The 20,500-nt window shown below is 42.3% G+C and overlaps 1 protein-coding gene across 2 annotated transcripts in view; it reads left to right on the forward strand.

The window, feature by feature from the left end:
- AFAP1L1 (actin filament associated protein 1 like 1) overlaps positions 1 to 20,500 on the forward strand; it is a 112,617-nt gene that overhangs the window by 44,140 nt on the left and 47,977 nt on the right. For both annotated transcript variants that reach the window (XM_088462121.1, XM_088462120.1), the window contains exon 2: positions 18,933 to 19,061. Coding sequence is in view for 1 of the 2 variants with exons in the window: in XM_088462120.1 (XP_088318246.1) it covers positions 18,933 to 19,061 (129 nt within the window). In the remaining variant the exon portion in view is untranslated. The remainder of the gene's footprint in view (positions 1 to 18,932; positions 19,062 to 20,500) is intronic.

Raw genomic sequence — 20,500 nt, forward strand, 5'->3', positions numbered from 1 at the left:
GTTGCAGACAGATGCAATGTCCGATGGTGCGTCTTTGTTGTACACACATCGGCAGATTTGTGTCTCAGATGGTTGGTGTCTCAATAGCATGCCCATCGGTCACGGATACTGCAACTGTGGCCACCTCTGAATCACCCCCTGTATCCCTTAATTACTAGTGGGTTATATTGTTTTTGTGGATTTTTTTTTTTTGTTTGAACAGACACAAAATTATACTGTAGTACATTTTGACAGTCTTGTCCGATCAAGTGCAATAGTGATGAAACTGACAACCATCACTATAGTGCAGCAGCGTGCTAAGGATAACATTCACACTGCCAGCTTTGCCTTCTGTCATTACTGTGATAACACTAGAGGGAATGAGATAGGTGAAGGCTAATTGAGGAAGATCTGCAACCAGATACTGTATGTCGTTTTCAGTTAGTAATCTCAATTATGTAAGGCGTTGCTAGTTCTGATAGAAGAGACCTTCCTCTAGTGTGTGAGTGAACCCGCTCTTTTGGTTTACTTGTTATTTACATTCCTTGTGAAGTCTGTGGCATCTGAGAGGAAACCTGATGTTCCCAGTGTTTATAGATAAAAATAAACTGTACATTGTTTCTCACATTCCCTTGGGGGTCTCCAGAAATCCTCTGCTTCTTGCACTAGGACCGCAAACAAGTTCATTATCATCTCTAGGAAAACAAAATTGTACATGTAATGTGAGAGTCACTCTGATTATTGTCCCCACAGAGGGTGCAACTTACATGTTTGCCAAAGCAGGCCTATTATTTAGGGCGCTGTGGGTGCAAAGTTTAGTTACTTGATAAATACACTGCAATACCACAGCATTATTAGTTACAATACTTACCATTTAATAAAATAGGTGATTCAAAGGAAAATACCAATCAATGCAGAAACATTTTATTTTCTGAAATTATGGTGGGGAAGCTAAATATATTGTAACGGGTTCCGGTCGAAATAGCGTTAGTCGGGATGCCGATGCTTAGAATGCCGGCACCATAATCCTGACACCCGTCAGAATACCAACGCCGGCAAACCCGACGGTAAGTACTGGGGTTAGGGGGAGGGTTAAGGTTAGGCACTAGGGGGAGGGTTAGGAGAAGGGATAGGGAGAAGGTTAGGATACTGACCGACAAGTGTCGGTATCCTAACCCTGGCGGGATACCGGCGTCAGGATTCCGAGTGCTGCATCCCGGACCCAACTCATTCTAACTTACTTGTACATGAAATAGACTGTTGACCTGTATACTAAATATACTGCTTAGAAGTGCATATGAATATTAGATGTAAGATTGTGATGGACTGTATATGAAAAATTATAGTTCATGCTACTTTCAAAGTTTATCATCTGCTTATATTTAGTTTAAGGATAGTTTATGTCCATTTTTAGGCCAACTTCATCTTACCGTTACGGTGACCATAGAGCAGTTTGGCTCCTGTACCAGAGATATGGCACATATAAGTGTTTCATGATTCTAAAAATATGATTGTTATGGGATAAACAACTTGGAGGTCATATACAATGGTCTAAAATTAGGGGTGAGCGGGTTCACCCCTATCTAAAATGTTTCAATACATATTTGTTTTTTTAACTGATATGAGGACAATGCGGAGACCTGCAGTTAGGCCCATTCTTGATATTGGGTTGTTTGGTCCAATTTAAGAGAGCATTTTCCAGTTTCTTGGTCAGTGATCAGAAATGACTGGATGGTTTTGAACAATTACAATGCAATCATTTTGCTGGCCACACCATGCTGACCAAATCGGTAACAAACATACTATCTGGCAGATGGGATCTACATGTGACACCGACATTCGTGTTTCTGTAGGGGTATGCTGTGACTTGCTAAGGATTATCCTGTCATGCCTCTTCTTTCAGTCTTAGTATTGATGCTTTTAAATGGATGGAGGCACTTAGGCCAATGATCAGTAGACATGTCCCTAGATTCTGTGTTCTGTGAAAGGGTGGTGTTTTGTAAATGTAGTTTCCATTGGAGAATGAGCTAAAAAGCTGGGTATTGCTAGGTATTTCACCTGCTGCTCCCCCATCCAATACATTGACTGTTCAAGTTAACAAAATGTACAGAATTCGGAATCTCATGTGTTTTTATACATAAGCCATATCCCATTGTGCTAAAATTAAATTGCATGTCCCGACCTGCCCACCCCTTTTGACTTTGTACTCCTGAACGCCATGTCTTTTACCTTGTATGGAGAAGGGGGGTGTGTCCCTCTGTATCAGACTGGGAGTTACCCTGGGGTGTGGCATCATAGCCCAATGCCACACTTCCAGGCTATCCCTGACATAGAAGAATAGCGGCCAGCAGTGACATGTGTCAGCAGCCCCTGTTAGTGTGGGTGTGCTGATGGGAATACCTAGGTGCCCCCTAAATCTGATCACCCTAGGTGACTGCCTTAGGATACATAGTGGTAGCACAAGCCCTTTCTGCCACAAAGCCTTCGCCATTAGAGTAAGTTGTTTTATGACCACAATGAAGCTCACAAGACGGTACACTAGACCATTTGTGTGTACATCCATTTGTAAAGCATTATGGGAAAGCTGAGTGGAGAGTATGACTTGAATGTAGTCCTCTGCGGGGGCAGGTGGATTTGGTCCCAGGCTGATAAGAATATTGCTCTGCTCTCAAAGGGAAGTTTTCTAATATTTGTTTACACATCGTTCAGCCCCAAACATGAATTAAGTCCACACATGAGTGAAACATAAAAGTTTGACCTCCCAAGTCTACAAAACAGTTCTCTTTTATGTCCTAAAGAGAGATATCATTATCAGTGCCTAAGGGGAATGAGCAGTCCATTAATCCCCCTCCTCTCTCACTCAATTAACTCCCCTCTTCCTATGAGCTAAACATAATTGCCCACTCGCTGGACAGCCAAGCTGATATGGCCATTCACACAAGTTGCCATGCAAAACTACTCGGCTGTGCAAGTCTATTGTTGTCAGTGCTGACTGGTACCAGCAAGAACTAGGAATTTTCTTTTACATTCAAAGTCTGTGTCCACTTCTGCCCTATACATTGCCCGTGGTGGCTTGCTAATGCCAGTAATATACTAATGTGCGGAACATCTCTATTTGTGCCAAAATCCAACAGATCAGGCCTGGACAAACTGTGACTTTCCGGGTGTTGGGAGACTACAAGTCCCAGCATGCTTTGCCAGATATTGGCTGGCAAAGCATGCTGCAGCCTCTAGTTTCTCAACACCTGACGAACCAGGCTTTTTAAAGTCTGCTCATAGGTAAACATTTCAGACCAAACGCATGTCCCTGTCTTTGCCTAGTATAACGTCAGTATCTGAATTATCGCAGGGCATTTGAGGATGCCATTACCAGAGTAAAAATCTAAAACTTGCATTCTTCTATGAATAAAAAAATATATTATAAATGCAGTAACATTTAAATAATATTTAATTATTACAATGTTTAGTAATATGTTGGTTAAAACAAAATAAATGTTATATGTAGTGTTGTTTCATTGTTTTTGTTGATTATTATTATTATTATTATTATTATTATTATTATTATTATTATTATGTAATTTATTTTGCTTTAAATTTCTTTGTTTTTAATATATTTTTTTACATGAGCTCTTTGGTACAAATACTGATGCCTCCACATACATCTAGCCTAATACCCCTTGAGACGCCTGGCGCTAGTGAGTCGCCAGGTTCCTTGCAGCTCTGCTAGTGGTAGACTCCTGGTGCATCCAAGTTGCATCACATTGTGACTAAGACGAATTTTGGTGCAAAAAAGACGCCTGGTGCTAGCAATCATCCAGAGAGGGGCTGCTTGGCGTGACTGCAGCAGTAGTGTACGAGAGGGGCTGCTTGGCGTGACTGCAGCAGTAGTGTACGAGGACACATTTGTAGCAGCAGTTGCTCTCAAATCCATAACTACCTCCAAAATGATGTTGTTTTGTATCCATTGCCTCTTTTTTTCCAGTAGATTGCCATGTTGCTCCATTGTACCTTATGCTGAAAGCATTTGTTGGCTGCATGATCACAATTGTGTTGATTATCATGGAAAACTCTCTTTATTTGCTTTTTGTATTTTTTTGTACTGTGGTGTCAGTGTTGACATCTGCACAGCATTTGCACTCATGTAGAGGTGGCAGGGTCACCATAGGCTCGTGCACTGGCTGCATACATTGTGTCTGTCCTGCTAATTTTAGCACTGCCTAAAGTGACTGACACACACATTCTACTATGAGCTCAGAGGTCTACAATTTGTCTGCGAGAGTAAAGGATGCACATCCTTTTCAGGAAGAGTGAGGCTTTTGTTCTGGACTTGTCCCTTTCCAACCCGGTTATACTTACACGTACTACACATTGTCATTTGTGTCTCGTGCACTGAATCTTAGGCATTATTGCTTGATAGTGGAGTCGGTGCTTAGACTCGACGAGTTGCTCATCCCAATGATAAATGCATTTATCAGGACTTGCTATAACCATTGTTTTCATATGTTATATGAAATCTAACTGAATGTTGAAACTGATCTCATTATAAAATATTGAATTCATTTATATAGCACTTACTTGCTGTGTTTTTGTTACAATTGTAATTATATTTTTCCATTTTGTTACCATTTCTCTTTAGTGTTTTAGAACCTACAGGTGCCTTTTGTCTGTGATGCTAATACTTCTTAATACTAATCATTAGTAATAGCTTATTCACACACATATGGTAGAAATAATCAAAACCAATGAGAGAGAGAGTGTGTGATGAATATAGTCGCATTAACCATTTGACCCCATTTATCTGTCTCCAATACTCAGCTTATGATTACTGACCGCTTTCTACACTTTTCTGCTTTTTTGTTAGAGGGGTTCAGTAGGATCTCCCCACTCTTTAATGTACCCTCACATAGGTCGTGCACTGAAGAATTAACAGGCATCATTGCCACAATGCCCACAGTTGCCATTCGTAAGTGAATTGCATGGGTATCTGGAGTGTGCTTGCAAGGTGCACATTTTTGTAGCATCAGACTTCACACTGCGGAAAACCCAGCAGCTAATTGAATCCCGTCGGCCTTTGGAGGACTGACTTTTCGGTAATGCTCCATGTCAAATAAGGCAGCAATGTGAGTTGATGCCCTACACACTGGTTGAGGTTTTGGAGCACAGGCTTCTGGTGACCCAGAATATACACCAGCCAACAGATCTGCTTCAGCCTACATTGGTCTCATCAAGAGAGGGCAGGTTGTTCTGGTCAGCCATATGATGAACTATGAAGGGGGTGTAAAACCAATCGTATTCTTTTCAGCATGTTAGTAAATGAAGATGGCCGCTAGCAGTCAGTCTTTGTGTGGTCAACTGTTTTATTTTGCCCAATATCATGAACAGGCAAATTCTATACTTTTAGAATGTTCACTGAGAGGGAAAACATGTAGAAATCAAGATATCATTAATTTACACATTAATTTGCCCTTTTCACTGATGTATTTTAGAGAAAAAGTCAACTTCTTGCAGAGGATGATGATCTGCTAGTGGTAGACTCCTGGTGCATCCAAGTTGCATCACATTGTGACTAAGACGAATTTTCGTGCAAAAAAGACGCCTGGTGCTAGCAATCATACAGGACCTGGCTTGCTGAGAGGGGCTGCTTGGCGTGACTACAGCAGTAGTGTACGAGGACACATTTGTAGCAGCAGTTGCTCTCAAATCCATAACTACCTCCAAAATGATGTTGTTTTGTATCCATTGCCTCTTTTTTTCCAGTAGATTGCCATGTTGCTCCATTGTACCTTATGCTGAAAGCATTTGTTGGCTATACTTTTCTAATGTTCACTGAGAGGGAAAACATGTAGAAATCAAGATATCATTAATTTACACATTAATTTGCCCTTTTCACTGATGTATTTTAGAGAAGAAGTCAACTTCTTGCAGAGGATGATGATCTATCTGACAGCGCTCAGGCTAGTGATTGCCATTCTTGGGAACTGTCTCATAGCAGATTAGTCAGCCAAACAAATACAATTTGCCAAATATAAACCAGATTTCCGGTTCGATACAAGGATACCTATATGTTGTAACAATGTTGTGTATCATACTGTACAATTTAGACATCTTTGCTTAATCAAGGTCACTTTATTTTCTATAAATCTTTTTGGAATGGCTTTATGTCCGCTGTGATCGGCATACTGTACTTATTACATACATTATATACAGCGCTGTATAGGTGACATGCCTGTGCACTGCTTCATATCATTATTTGGACTGGTGCAGTTTAAATTCTTCCCAGACTAGTTAGTGTGTTCTGCTCTATTGCCCTTAAGACCTGTTTGCTGTTTTATCTTCTGCTCAGGGCCTGCCTATCTGTGCCTATTAATCTGCTCCTTTGCAAACAAAGGACTTCAAAAGGAGTCTGTTTTCCCTGCAGGGTAATCCGATATTACAGTAAAGCAAGTGAACTCCTTGCCAGCAGGAAATGTTTAATCCGTCCAGTGACTGCTGTGGCCCCATGCCGCTGCCTAAGCTGCATTCCGCTGCTGCGCTCTGCCATCCTCTCATCATCGTGTCATATTGTACGTTTTATTTGCAGCATGGGTGACGATTGGAAAATCAAAGTAATCTCCTTTTGCATATGTTATAACTTCACAGCCTATTCCTGTCCATATGTGTTATATGCTGTGTTCATTTGTTTATTATTTGCAGTCAGTAGTGAAGTTTTCATTTTATCCATCAACAAATGTTTCTTTATTCTAACGGTGGGGTAGACCATATTCTCAGAAGCTTTGTATTACATTGCTTAGAGTGCTCCTAGGAATGGCTGCAGAAGTGCATCAAGGAGGCGCAAAACAGGTCCTGACCCAAGAAAACAACTTTATTTAATAAAATGATGAACAAAGGCACAGTCAGGGGTTTTGGGGAGTCTATATTGAGGAAGCTTTAATGTAAAAGCAATTGGTGGAAGCTTCAAGGAGGGGTACGCTGTATGTCTTTTTTGTGGGTCACATAGCAGAGGCACCAGCCTGGTGCTGGGTTTTACTATAGCAAATGTATCCATTGCTTGTGGTGTCCCAGTTACAGTGGAAATTAGCCCGGAAACACTGGAGCAATGCCCATAGTTGTTTAATAGTTATTGGTGTGTTATTACATTCTCCGATTGCACACGGAAATACAGAAGATGCAGATGCAAAACTTAAAAGTATAGAACGAGTTCTGGGGGCATATGTATCAAAGCTTGATGTGAGATAAAATTGTGAGATATATATATCAGCAACCAATCAGCTTCTAACTTACATTTTGCAGGCTGTGTTTAAGAAATGATAGTTTGGAGCTGATTGGTTGGTGATATATATTTCACAATTTTATCTCACATCAAGCTTTGATACATATGCCCCCTGATCTCCAACTACAGGCTGGTGCATGGCAAGTAACATCTAAGGAAGATATGTCCTCTCCACCTTTCATCGTCTTACAAAATAAAATCTTTTTCTACGGCGCTCCAACCCAGTCCGTCAGTAGGAACGCTTGCACTGACCGGTTCTGGTAACATCAATGGAAGTCTGGACTGTTATTAAAGGATGGTGCATGAAAATGATCATGGATGGCATACACAAAAGTCCCTCAAGTTTTTTTTCAGGCAATTTCTGATTTTTCATTCTTTTTTTTTTTTTTCATCAATGATCTTTATTGAAATAAATTTAAATTTATGGGGTACAGAAAGTGGAAAAAAAAGGATAATAAGTCAAAAAGGGGAGATAACACCACCAATGGTCATTGAAAAATACATATTACAAGAGCAGCCATAAATATAAAGACAATATATGGATACAGTAAACCATTATTTTGGGATATTAAAAAAAAAAAAGGATAATTACACAGTACTCGTTTGTTACCAACCTGAAGGATGGGACCCATATAAAATAAATTGATTAAAAATGAAGGGCGGGATTCAATTCGCCCCATTATTGAAAGGGTGCTAATTGATCACTGGCCTGTAATCAATTAGCCCCACTTATCTGGGATTTCTTATCGGGTCTCCTTAGGTCCGAAAAGAAATCCCCATTAACTGAACTTATCACGGATCCTGTGCGATTCCCTTCGATGGCCCATGTTAACACATGTGGTTAACGTGTGTTAACAAGGTTATCGAGTGAATGCAGGAGGATAATTGAATAGCCCCAGGCATTTAAAGCCTGAGGCTTAAGGCCCCCATGTATCAGAGATGGATTGGAGCAATCGTGCAATTTGCAATAGATTGTGTATAAAAATCTGCAATGTATGGGCTTCACAGATCACAGATTGCAACCAAAAAGTGATTGGAATTGTTTAATCAGATTGTCCAACATGTTGGATTTCACAGATCGATTGGGGCTGTAGATTGCTAGTGTATGGACATGATCAGCAGATTTGCAGACCGTTTCTAGCAAAATGATGGGCCTTTCAAGATTGCCAGATCTGTGTTTGCTGCAATCGATCTGCAAATCACTGAAAAAGATCTGTAATGTATGGGCGCAGATTTCTAGATTGGGAAGTCCTAATATCGGGCAATAAATCTTCAAATTGTTCAATTGTGGTTTTCAGATTGCTGATGTATGGGGGCCTTTACTCCCATTATAACCCACGGTAAATTAGAGCGGGTAATTTTATGCCTCATATACAATTGTTCACTGTTTTGGTTTCTCGGGCAAATTCCTCCAAGCCATTCTCATCCTCTACCACAACCCCTCAGGCAGGCAGAAGCAGAACCAGAACTCTCTCAGACAGTTTTCCTATCACTAAGAGCACCAGAGAGCGTTGCCCTCTCTCACCGCCGATCTTCACCTTGGTCATCATACCTCCAGAATTCGATCCAATCCTGACATCTGCATGTGTATGTGCATACATACCAGCAATGGGACCAAGTATATGCCGGGTCGCACAACACCCCATGGGGGATCGCGGGTGGGTGGTTGTGCGCACGCACGGAGGGGTGTTGCGGTGGCTGGCGGTGGCGCATGCACATTACAAATTTAGTCAGAAATATTACATTACAACCGCATTTTAAATGCGGATCGTAGTAAATGGGACACTTACAGATAAATGATGATCCGAATTTATAGGATGCCGGTGTATATTGGCTATCCACAGAAAGATTTCTGGAAATCCAGGAGCTAAATGTAATAGCCTGCGAGCTGGTGCTGCTGCAGGAATACATGCGAGTATGCCCATATTTTTATAGCAGCAAGCGTGGTTTAGCCTTTAACATGCTTACTGCTTTAATATTACAGGCATATTCGCATGTATTCCCGCAGCGGCGTCAGCTCGCAGGCTACTGTAATGTATTTAGCCCCCAGTGTTTTGCAGTGATTGAATGTACACTGCTTTGCACCCTGATAGACTTTAAGCTGGCTATACACAGGTTTGTGCCAAGCACCGACTGACTAAATCACTTTGTAAAGTGACATCATACTGACAGACTGTTCTTCCTAATCCTGGCCACTCAGTGCTCTGCCTGAAAAGCTGGATCACAATGTGGTTGGCAAATGACCACAAAGGAGGTCATCTGCAGACCAGATTTACAGACACATCTAAATATTATCTGATCGATTTGAATTCAGGTTATTTTCAGTTATCATACTCATTTAGGGTTGTGTTCCAGTCAGACAGCATAATTTTATATGGTTTGAGTTTGAATAAACTTCATGGTTGTTTCAGAGTTCAGTGTAAGGTAAGGAAGCTTTGGCCATGTGTTTGGCACATACTGACTGGCAGCTCAGTCCTGCAGCTTCACTTGCAACCACTTTTCCTGTTTCAAGGGGAGGAAACCTTTTCATTGATAAATCTGTCTCTGTCAGTCCAAGTCTAGAGTAAATTTTGGTGGCTCCCCTCAGTGAAATGTGCTGAGTCCGGCTGCAGCCACTGTTTCGTTTGGCTGGAATTAGCTAAAAGGAAACAGAAGGGCTGCATAGATAGATATACATTAGCTGCTGATGTGTTTACAACAGGAGGTGGCAGGAAGGGCAGTGGTTGTAAGGTGGGGGTGAGATGTTCAGTTTTTATCCAGCACAGTGGCAAATGTGAAGAGTGACTCAGATTGGGTCATCCATAGTTATGTCACATTCTGTTATGTTATAAAATATCCGCATGTGTGACGTGAGGCACCAGGCGTGTGCATGCATGTGTTTGACCATTGTTTTATAGGGAAATTATATACAGAATTGTAATACACTTTTAGACTGAGGCTAATGCACACAAGGGTATTACATTACAAATCACATTACAACTGTTACCCGTAGAGAGCAAAATAGCATCCCAAGAAGGATTGTAGTCTGCTGCAAATTATTAATTAATATTTATTACTAATGTGCCAACATAATCTGCAGTGTTACAGACGGGGACAATCAGAGCAATAAAACAAGAGCTGGCATAACTAAGAAAGACGTAGGAGGATCCTGCTCGCAAGCTCACAATCTATACAAACATATACAGACTTACTTTTAACAAAATATGGGACATTTCTGTTAACCGTACTGATAATAACTGATCAGAAATGGATTTTATATGTGTCACCAGGGTTATTAAAACCCATGTACTGGGAAAACATGAATGGGAAGGTGTTTTAGTGTTTTGTTTTTTTTTCCTTGTCCAACAGATTTTCATATGTTTGTATGAAAACCTGTTGTACTGCCTGACTGGTGCCTCGCATTCTCCATTTCCTAAGGCACATGGTGCATCTTCTTCTCTCCTATTAGAAACTGGAGAGTGCCACATAGCCTGTGTCAGAGGTAGTGAGCAGGAGTCCACTATAAGCAGGGAATGGGTATGAAATACCGGAAGTCGGGATGCCTCCTGTCAAAATACAGACAGCGGCATACCGAGTATACTTACCCTTCTCCCCCTAACCCTCCCTTCTTGTAGCCTAACCCTTACCCTCCCCACCCTGCACCCTAACCCTCCCCATTAGTGCCTAAACCCAAGTCTCCCCCCTTCGTGCCTAACCCTAACCCCCCAAAAAACCTAACCCCACTATGTTGCCTAAATCTAACACTTGCCAGGATGGAGTGCTGAAAGGGAAGGGAGGAGGGGGAGAGCCCCACTATTGTCCCACTGCTTCACAAGCTGCCATATAAACAGAAGCTTGTGAAGCCATTTGGGGGCTGTACGTCATCTGAGGATGGCGTACAGTAACACCATCGAATTACGAATATACATAGTTTTCGGAATTTGATGAATGGCATAATTACTACATTCCTATACTAAAGTATAGGGAGTGTGGAAATTAATGCAGCAGGACTGTAAGCAGGAGATATCGGTGATATCTCCTGCGGTACTAATTTAATGAATGATTCCCTTACTTAACTAAGTATTTTTTTGACCAAAATGTATAATCTTTAAGTTATGATGAATTCCCCCGAGACAGTTGATCTTTGATGTGCCCCTCTCAGCTCTAAATCTGTTGGTGCCTTTTGAATTTGCCCCTACCTGCAGTGCAATATGGTTTGTCAAGGTAGAAAACTGCACATTGCAGCTGGGTTTACTCCAAGCTCTGAAATCTTCTGTTTCCATAGAACTCCTTCATCAAGTTGTGAGCTGTATTGCATTGCATTAGGGGCATGTCTGGTACCAGTGCTTATCAGTATGGTGATTACGTACTGTACCTACTAAGCAGCCATATGTTAATCAACATAAAAATGCTTCCGTATATGATCCTGTGAAGTTTTGTATTCATATACTGATATTTTAAAAACTTTCCAAAAAGTCCTTTTGCTACTTGGTTCAACAATGGGATTTATTATTTGCTGTGTATGTTTTAGAATGGAAGCTGACACAGCATAGAAACCGAAAAGTGCAGTGCACAAATGAAGGAAACTGCATGTATGAGAATGGCAGAGTAATAAGGAAGCAGTCACAAGACCTGCACAGCGGGAATGTTAGACGGCATATTCCCAATATTCATAGAGGGAGAGAATGAATGAGAGACACAATCATGAGAAGTTTGGAAGGAAGTGGAGATGGATGGAAAAAAGGAGGGAGTGGTGTGGGAAGCAAAATGGCTTTCAGTAACTGGATTTGCATTGCTATCTCCAGGTGCCTGCTCCCTGCACATTGCCGGCTCCTGCTTTTCTTGTTGACTTTGAGCGTTTTGGGGGGGCCTTAATCTCTGTTTTGGTTCCCAGCATTGTTTGTCAGACCTGGTGTGATCCCAGGGACTGTTTGTATAGCGGGTATGCACTCTGCTGATAGTCGCTCTCCAGCCATGATGATTACATGAGACTTGTCACAGAAGGCTTTTCAAGGTGACACTGGGCACCGCTCATTCGTTTCAGGTCATTGTAGTGAGTGATGAATTTATTTTAAGTGATCTCATATTGACTTAACTTAGAAACTGCATATATCCATTTGGCTGTAGATCTAGGTCAATGAATTGTGACTGTTTACACCAAATAATATACAGTTATCGAAAGAGAATTAGCATTCCATTTAGCAATACACAAGAAGGAAAAAGGAAAAAAATGCACCAAAGTATATTAAATAGCAAAATAGTTTTATGCCCAGTCCAGACAGGCGTCCGTCACGTCAGTTGTGAACCTGGGACAAGAAGGTAGAGCCTGCTATTTAGTTTTCCTGACCTGTACCAATAAAATTATCTTTAAAACGGGGGAGCTTTATAATGGCCATTGGTGTAGTTACAAAAATCTGGTACACTATTCGTGTACGAGGAAGCAGAGAGGAGATTGTTCTGTGAGGGATGAATCAATAACTAGAAACTTTTACGAGCTTCTTCATTGAATGGTTTTGTTGTCTAAACGTGTTTACTCATCAGCTATCTCTCTTCGCTGTATAACATTCTGCAGTAAGGTGTAATCAGAGCTGCCGGAAAAGAGGATGTTACACACTTCCTGTGCTAAGCCATCCTGAATAGATGTAAATATTATACTGACAACACCACTGGCAGCTTATGTAACATGATGAAAAAATTATATATATTATAAAATTTATAGAAACGTGTTGTCTATATAACCTCAACAAATAATTGATTTTTATCTAGGAACTGAATGAATGATGGACTTCTGATTCTAGATCAAACTAAAAATAACCACATGTTTTGTTGTTCCACTTGAGGCAAGAGTGTGAATATGTGATATTTGCCTTTAATGTAGACCTGATGGATACACATCTTCCTCCCTCGGTACAGACACTGAAAACTGAATATACACACAAGAGTCTAATATGTTTTTGTAAAGTTGCAGACTAAGGGGCTGATTCATCTTGGGATGGAATTGCAAAGCTGCACGCAAGCACTGGTTGCGATTGTGGATGGCGCAGAGCCGCCAGCCAGCTGAGTAAACCTCAGCTTACTCAGGCTGGCCGGCTTGCGAGGCCAGGAAACTGCATCAGTCGACGCAGCCCCTGGTCTTGCTACTCCCGGAAAACGTGGCTGACACACCCCCCTTTCCGAGAACGCCGGCCAACCCCACACCGCTCCTTAAATGCCTCTGCCTGTCAATCATGCAGAGGAATAGAAGAGGCTGCGTGCAATTATGCCGGACCCTTTCTGCACATGGGCACTTGTGTGCAATGCTGAATTAGCCTCTAAGAGCCTAATTTATTAGGGGCATCTGATATAGGTTACATAACTTACATTCAGAGCATTGCAGAAATAACCTTCATGCTGGGTCTTTGTAACGGCAACCAATGGTGCCTGGAAACGTAGGGCCTGATTCAGAGATTGTTGCAAAGCCTATATATATTATATATATATATATATATATATATATAATATGCAGAGCGTGCAATTGTTTGCCATTGCGCATGTGCGAAAGCCGTTCAGTGATTGCGTTTACACTTGTGTAGTGGTAGGCAGCATTTGGTGGAGGTAATGGGGTGGGGGTGGTTAGAAGTATGCAGGCTTGTCTGACCATTAAAACGCTGTTTCATGGGTGTACATAAATTAACCATTGCGTTCTCCTGCGCAGCATGAAAGCCCTCTGCGTGTCAGGAGAGCTGCAGTGTTTGTGGGTTGTCAGTAGGGCCGGTGAAAGGTTTCAGGGTGCCCTAGGCAAAGGTTCACAATGCCGCCCCTGTTTTCCCCCAATCCCTCCGCCCAGCTCACAGACACATACACAGCGCCCAAATAATATTCACATAACCCGAATTAAAGGGAAGATTCCCCCTGCAGTGCCCCCAGTTGTAATGCCCTTGTAGTGCCCCCAGTTGTAATGCCCTTGTAGTGCCCCCAGTAGTAATGCTCCTTGCAGTGCCCCAGTAATGCTCCCTGCAGTGCCCCCAGTAGTAACGCCCTTGTAGTGCCTGTAGTAATGCTTCCTGCAGTGCCCCCAGTAGTAATGTTCCCTGCAGTGCCCCCAGTAGTAAGGGCCCCTGCAGTGACCCCAGTTGTAGTGCTCCCAACAGTGCCCCCATATGATGCCCCCCTGTAGTAAGCCCCCCCTCCCCCACACACTTACAAAAAAGTAATACTTACCTTAAACCCCGTCCCCGGCGTCCGCTCCATGACGTCACTCCCATAGTGCTCTGCGGAAGCCGGGGGGGGAGAGGAGCCGGGCGCCCGCTAGTAACACAATCTCACCGGGCCCCCCGTCAAATGGAGGGTGCGATCGCTGCCCCGGCGGGCCCCCATAGCAATCGTACCCCCTGCACCCTTCCTAGTTAGGGTGGACTCAGAGGGGCACCTAGGTAGCTGCCTAAGCTTGCCTAGTGGAAGTGCCAGCCCTGGTTGTCAGATTTGCTGCATATGCTGCGTGACAGCCTGCTGAGCATCGATGTTACCGATGTTTATGCTGTTTCAAGTCATCGTACGCATATGAGAAGACAGCAGTGGACGTCCCTATGCTCAGCTATGCTTTGGAGACATTAGCATATTTTAGTAGCTACGCTCCGTAAGAGAATGCAGTTGCGATTGCATTAGCGTACATCTCAGAATCAGGCCTTTAGTATGTAAGCTGTTTTTAACACTGTACAGAAACCTCCTCAGCCTGTTGTAATATTCAAAAATGTTTTATTCCAATGTGATGGTTGCTTTGCTTGTCACTTACCTAAAGCATCACAAATGGAATAGGCTCCAATGTGGCTACAAGACACTCAGTGGTCTATTTAAAATATGCAGCAATAGTAAAGGTTTCCTATTGCTGTGTTTACAAAACTGTACTCTAGCAATAAATGGTTTTCAGTGTCCATGCTGCGGCTTTGCTTGGCCAGTGTGAAGGTAAATGCACATACATCACCCAGCTTGTCTGCCCCTCTTGATTTTAGGGCAGTGATTCCCAAACTGTGTGCCGTGGCACCCAGGGATTCTCTAGGGCGCCGTGATTCAAATAAGTTTAGGAACCACTGTTTTAGGGGGGAAAAAAAAATCTATATATTTTTTAAACATTTTCATTTTCAACTGTTGTTTTTCAGTAAAAAACATTTTTTTTTCTGCTGGCTGCCCCTGTTGTCCCCTCCTGAGATGGTTATAGAGATAAGAAGAGCCCTGCAATCCTTAAATAGTCTTCCCCATGCTGTGTATGGGGAAGCTATCTCTGGAGGAAACCTGTGAAGAATTAAGCTGGGTACACACTGTACAATAATTAGTAAAGGTGCAAGGATTTGTCCTTGTGAGGAAAACCTCCGATATTCCCGCGTACACGCTATACAATTGTTTCTTCCAATCCTAAATGTATCTGTCCTAATGATTGGATGGAAAGATCCTGTCCCTGTACACACTGCACAGATATCGGTCGTTAGAGCATACACACTGTATAATATAAGAAGAATGAGGTAAGGGAGGGTGAGTATAATAGATGTAAGAGAGATATAGTAAAATCGTATTAGGACCAGAAATCAGAGTTACTACAATGCTGCCAGTCTATTTATTGTTATTATTATCCTTTATTTATATGGTGCCACAAAGGTTCCGCAGCGCCTTACACAGTACATAAATGAGCACACAAGAAAAACAGTTAATAGTAATACAAAACCATGCAGGACAAGGACATGGTTTATACACATAGCTACATAACACAAGCAGCATGGCGTCAGCAACCAAGTGTTAGGTGCCAATTGGGGTGTTAGGAGTAAAAGATACTATGAGTAGGGGGAGGAGAAGCACGTGAGGGAAGAGGCTATTTGTGACAGTCACCAGTCAAGGTAAGTAGAATATTGGAGGAGCAAGACAGCGCAGTGATGAATCCAGTGGCAATAACCCAAATATCATTGAATAGCGATATATACATATTGACTACAGAAAATTCTATAGTAAAAATATTAACAATTATTTATTTATTGACACATTCTTAAAAAATCTGTATGAGTTCCACATAGAAGCACATAAAGAATATACACAGATTACCTATAAATTATGGTCATATGTATAAAAATAAAACCATTGATATAAAGTAGTGCAGGCCTGGCCAACCTGTGGCTCTCCAGCTGTTGTGAAACTACAAGTCCCAGCATGCCCTGATGTAGCTTTGCTAATAGGGATTGCCAAAACTGTGGCAGGGCATGCTGGAGCTTGTAGTTTCTCAATGGCTGCAGAGCCACAGGTTGGTCAGGCCTGAAGTAGGGCAATTGTCACTAATAAATGAAGATTACTGGGGTACCAGGATTATATATGGACTCCAGAGCAGAGCGAGTCTCTCCAAATTGTTGGTATTACCAAGTCTGATGCGAGGAAGAATTCCTTCCTAAATGGTATAAAGTGCCACGGTGGAATGTCCGGGTTAGTAGTGGCCTGTGCAGCCCCTTCCGGGAGTAGGCATCATGTTCTTTACAGGACTGTTGCAGATGCTGGGTGCTAAACAAATGGAGGCTGATGCATTACCACATACAGTACAATGGAGGATATCAGAAGGAGATGCAAGTGTGGATCCAAAACACTTGCGGAGGCATTATCCATTGTGGTGAATTAAAGTATATAAAAGGAGAGTTCCATAGATTTTCAAGGTGTACCCAATATTTAAAACAGCCTTATGCGTTTTTCCTGTCAAAATAGCTTCTACAGAGGCTTAGTTGGTAATACCAATGATTTGGAGAGACTCACTTCGCTCTGGAGTTCATATATATCCAGGTGTCCCCTTAATCTTCACTTATTAGTAAAAATTACACTACACTGTATAATGTGTGCAATGATGTCTGGACTTAAATGTATCTCATCTCATGTGCATGCTTGGAGATCCAATCATACATTGTACAGACTACTGATTGCACAGAGAATTGGAACAGTGTTAACACCAGCAATAATTGATAGCTACCACAAGCCCATGCCCGCCAAGAGCTTCGGCGGGCTCGGGTAAAAGGGGGCATGGCCTAATCATGGAAGGTGTGGCCACGCCCCCTTAGGTAAAAAAAAATAACGTTTTGCAGCGTCGCAAAGCGGTGCTGGGCACTCTGAACCCCCTCAGCCTGGCGCATAACCAGTGGGGGGTGTGATCAGCTTGATCGCTTCCCCCACAGGCATAGGAGACTGCTGTGGCTGCTTCTTAGCTGCCGCGAGCAGTCTCCCAGTGCAGCCCAGCACACAGTGCTGGGCTGCTGTGATGTAAAAGGGAGGGGAAAGTGGTTCCGGACCCAGGCCCCTCCAGCAAGCCCGGGCCCGAGTAATTAGTACCCACTCCTCCCCCCTCCCCCCCTTCTCGGCGCCCCTGCACAAGCCAGATAGCTTTTTAAATAGGGAGCAGTCCCATCTCTGAGCTAACACACATTTTTTGTTGGATCCATTGCATATATCCCTATAACACATATACAGTACCCCTAATGATGTAATCAGCATGTCACTGATAACACACATACAGTACCCCTAATGATGTAATCAGCATGTCACTGATAACACTCATAGCATAAAGATTGCAGAGATGACACATTGACAGATCTGGAGACTGTTCCCACTCTTTACTTGGATTGTTTGACAGTTGCCTGTCGCCTGTCTGTAGTATTAGTCCTACACCCCCAGCCTTGGGGTTCTGCCTTTGTACACTGCTGAGATAAAGTGCTCAGCCATGCCTCTTACTTCTCTGCTACTTGAGACCCTCTTCACATATCGCACATTCCACCTGCCTCTTATGCTCCTAAAATAGGCGCAGATTTCACAGATGCTCTTCATTGACACTAATGGTTTCTTGTTTCACCGACTAGCATAGAGGTGAAGGATTCATTCACCCACAGTACCTCCACTGCCCTATGAGTCAGATCTGCAGATAGGAAGCTACAGGTGATGTCTGATCTGCACGAGCCTAAGCCTACCCCAAACTGGCTTTTGTTCTTTTCTATTTTATATTCTCATACTTCATTTGCATAGTGCCAAAATATAGAAAGCTAGCTCCAACTGTGCAGTAACCCAGAGTAACCAATCAGCCATTTTTATTAAAAGATTGAATACAATTTAAGTGATGCTGATGACATATCTGATGGATGGCATATTTGCACGTAACTCCGTCATGCCCACAAGTTCATTTTTATTTATTTTCTTGACCATGGTCACAGAATACTTTCCCTATAGCATTCAAAGGTCTCCACATCCCATCTATATAATTTTATTTCATTCGTTTACCATTATTTTATATAGCACTTACCTATTACAAAGCTCTATATTCAGTCTTTCACATCAGCCCTTGCCCTAGTGAAGCTTACAATCTATATTCCCTACTACACATGCATTGTGGTAAAGAGCGGCACATTGGGCTAAAACCGTTATTGGCAAGTCAGGTAACCGCCTAACTGTATAACTGTATAATTTATTTGACGCATGAGTTTTGGAGGATGGAATAAAATAGAATGTATAAAGAGTAGCGCCTTATGGTACATTGTGTCCCTCTCTGGACATTTCAAACATGTCGGAATTGCATACCTCCCTTTAGTACTGCACATACTCCTCTGCTCTTTTACTCCTGAGAGTTTTGCATCCGGTGTATAAACTGCTGAGTAGCAATTCCTCCTGTATCACCCCTGATATATGTATAGTAATGTAGAATATATTTTCTCTATCTCAGTTCTAGACCAGCTGCTGCCGGAACTGAATGTTCTACTGAAGCTTCTAGACCATGAATTCCTGAGCGCCACAACTAGAGAGAAGCAGAGTGCGGTCTGTAGCATCCTGCGCCAACTGCAGCCTTCTCCAGGTATGAGGGATTTGTTATGCTGAGTAACGCAATGCATCAAAGCTTCATTGTCCTGCAAAGTCTCAGTGGTGTACATGTAATACAGTGAGGAGGGGAATTAAATAAATTAGATGCACATGTGCTGTAATCCATAGCAACCAATCAGACATTCTGATTTTGTTTTCTACACTGTACTATAAGACCTACTGTGTCTGATTTTGTTTTATTATTTTATTTTAAGGCTTAACATGCCTCTTCTTTTTTTTTTTTTTTGGTGGAGGGAGTTTTATGATACAGGTTGAGTCTCCCATATCCAAAATGATTGGGACCAGTGGTATTTTGGATATCAGAATATTCCGTATTTTGGAATATTTGCATACCATAATGAGGTATCTTGGGAATGGGACCCAAATCTAAACACAGAATGCATTTATGTGTTATATAGACCTTATACACACAGCCTGCAGGTAATTTTATACAATATTTTTTATCATTTTGTGCATCAAACAAAGTTTGTGTACATATGTAAAATTCATTTATGTTTCATATACACCTTATACACACAGCCTGAAGGTAATTTTATACTTAATTTTTTATCATTTTGTGCCTTAATCAAAGTCTGTCTACATTAAACCATCAGAAATCAATGGTTTCACTATCTCAGTCATGCTAAAAAATATTTATATATGGGAGACTCAACCTGTATGTCTAAATGTAGGGAAACAGTCAGGAAGCCGATGGACGGAATGCCGGCTTCCCGACTGTACAATCCCGGCAAGGGTTAAATGACAGGTGTCAAAATCCCGATGCCTGTCATTTTCCCTACAATGGGAGACCGACACACGGCTTACCGATCGAAGGTAAGCCGGGCGACGGGTGCGGACAGCTGCGCGCGGGGGGGGGGGGCTTAGTAGAGTTAGGTTTAGTGCTCCCGGGGGGGGGGATTTAGGATTAGGTACCCCCCCCCAGGAGGTTAGGTTTAGGCTAGGGGAAGGGGGCGGTTAGGGTTAGGCACCCCCCGGGGGGAGGTTAGGGTTAGGCACCCCTAAGGGAGGGTTAGGGGGTAAAATTAGGTTAGGAAATACTTACCTACGACAATCGGGATGTTCATTCTTGTCGGGCGGCCGGCGGTAAATCATACTGAATCCGATACAAAAGCAGGAGATATTAGGTTCTGTTGACTGGTGGAAAGATATAAAAGCGTTTAAAAATTTGAGGTGGTAAGAGGACATCCAATATGAGATTGCAGAAAGTTATTCAGTAACAACACAGATGGTGAGAGATCCTGAAAGGATGTAAACCCAAAACATGTTTTCATTTTCCCCGAGATCTAAGCACTAAGGGACCCGGTTTTATAGGTACGATGAGAATCTGGGTAGACTATTGTCCTTAAGAAGTGAGTAGACAACATCAACAAATGCAGCAGAGAGTTCATTATAGACTATATAATTCAGGTAAAA

The sequence above is a fragment of the Taudactylus pleione genome, unplaced genomic scaffold, assembly GCF_031769625.1.
Source record: "Taudactylus pleione unplaced genomic scaffold, aTauple2 ptg001151l, whole genome shotgun sequence".
Taxonomy (NCBI): Eukaryota; Metazoa; Chordata; class Amphibia; order Anura; family Myobatrachidae; genus Taudactylus; species Taudactylus pleione.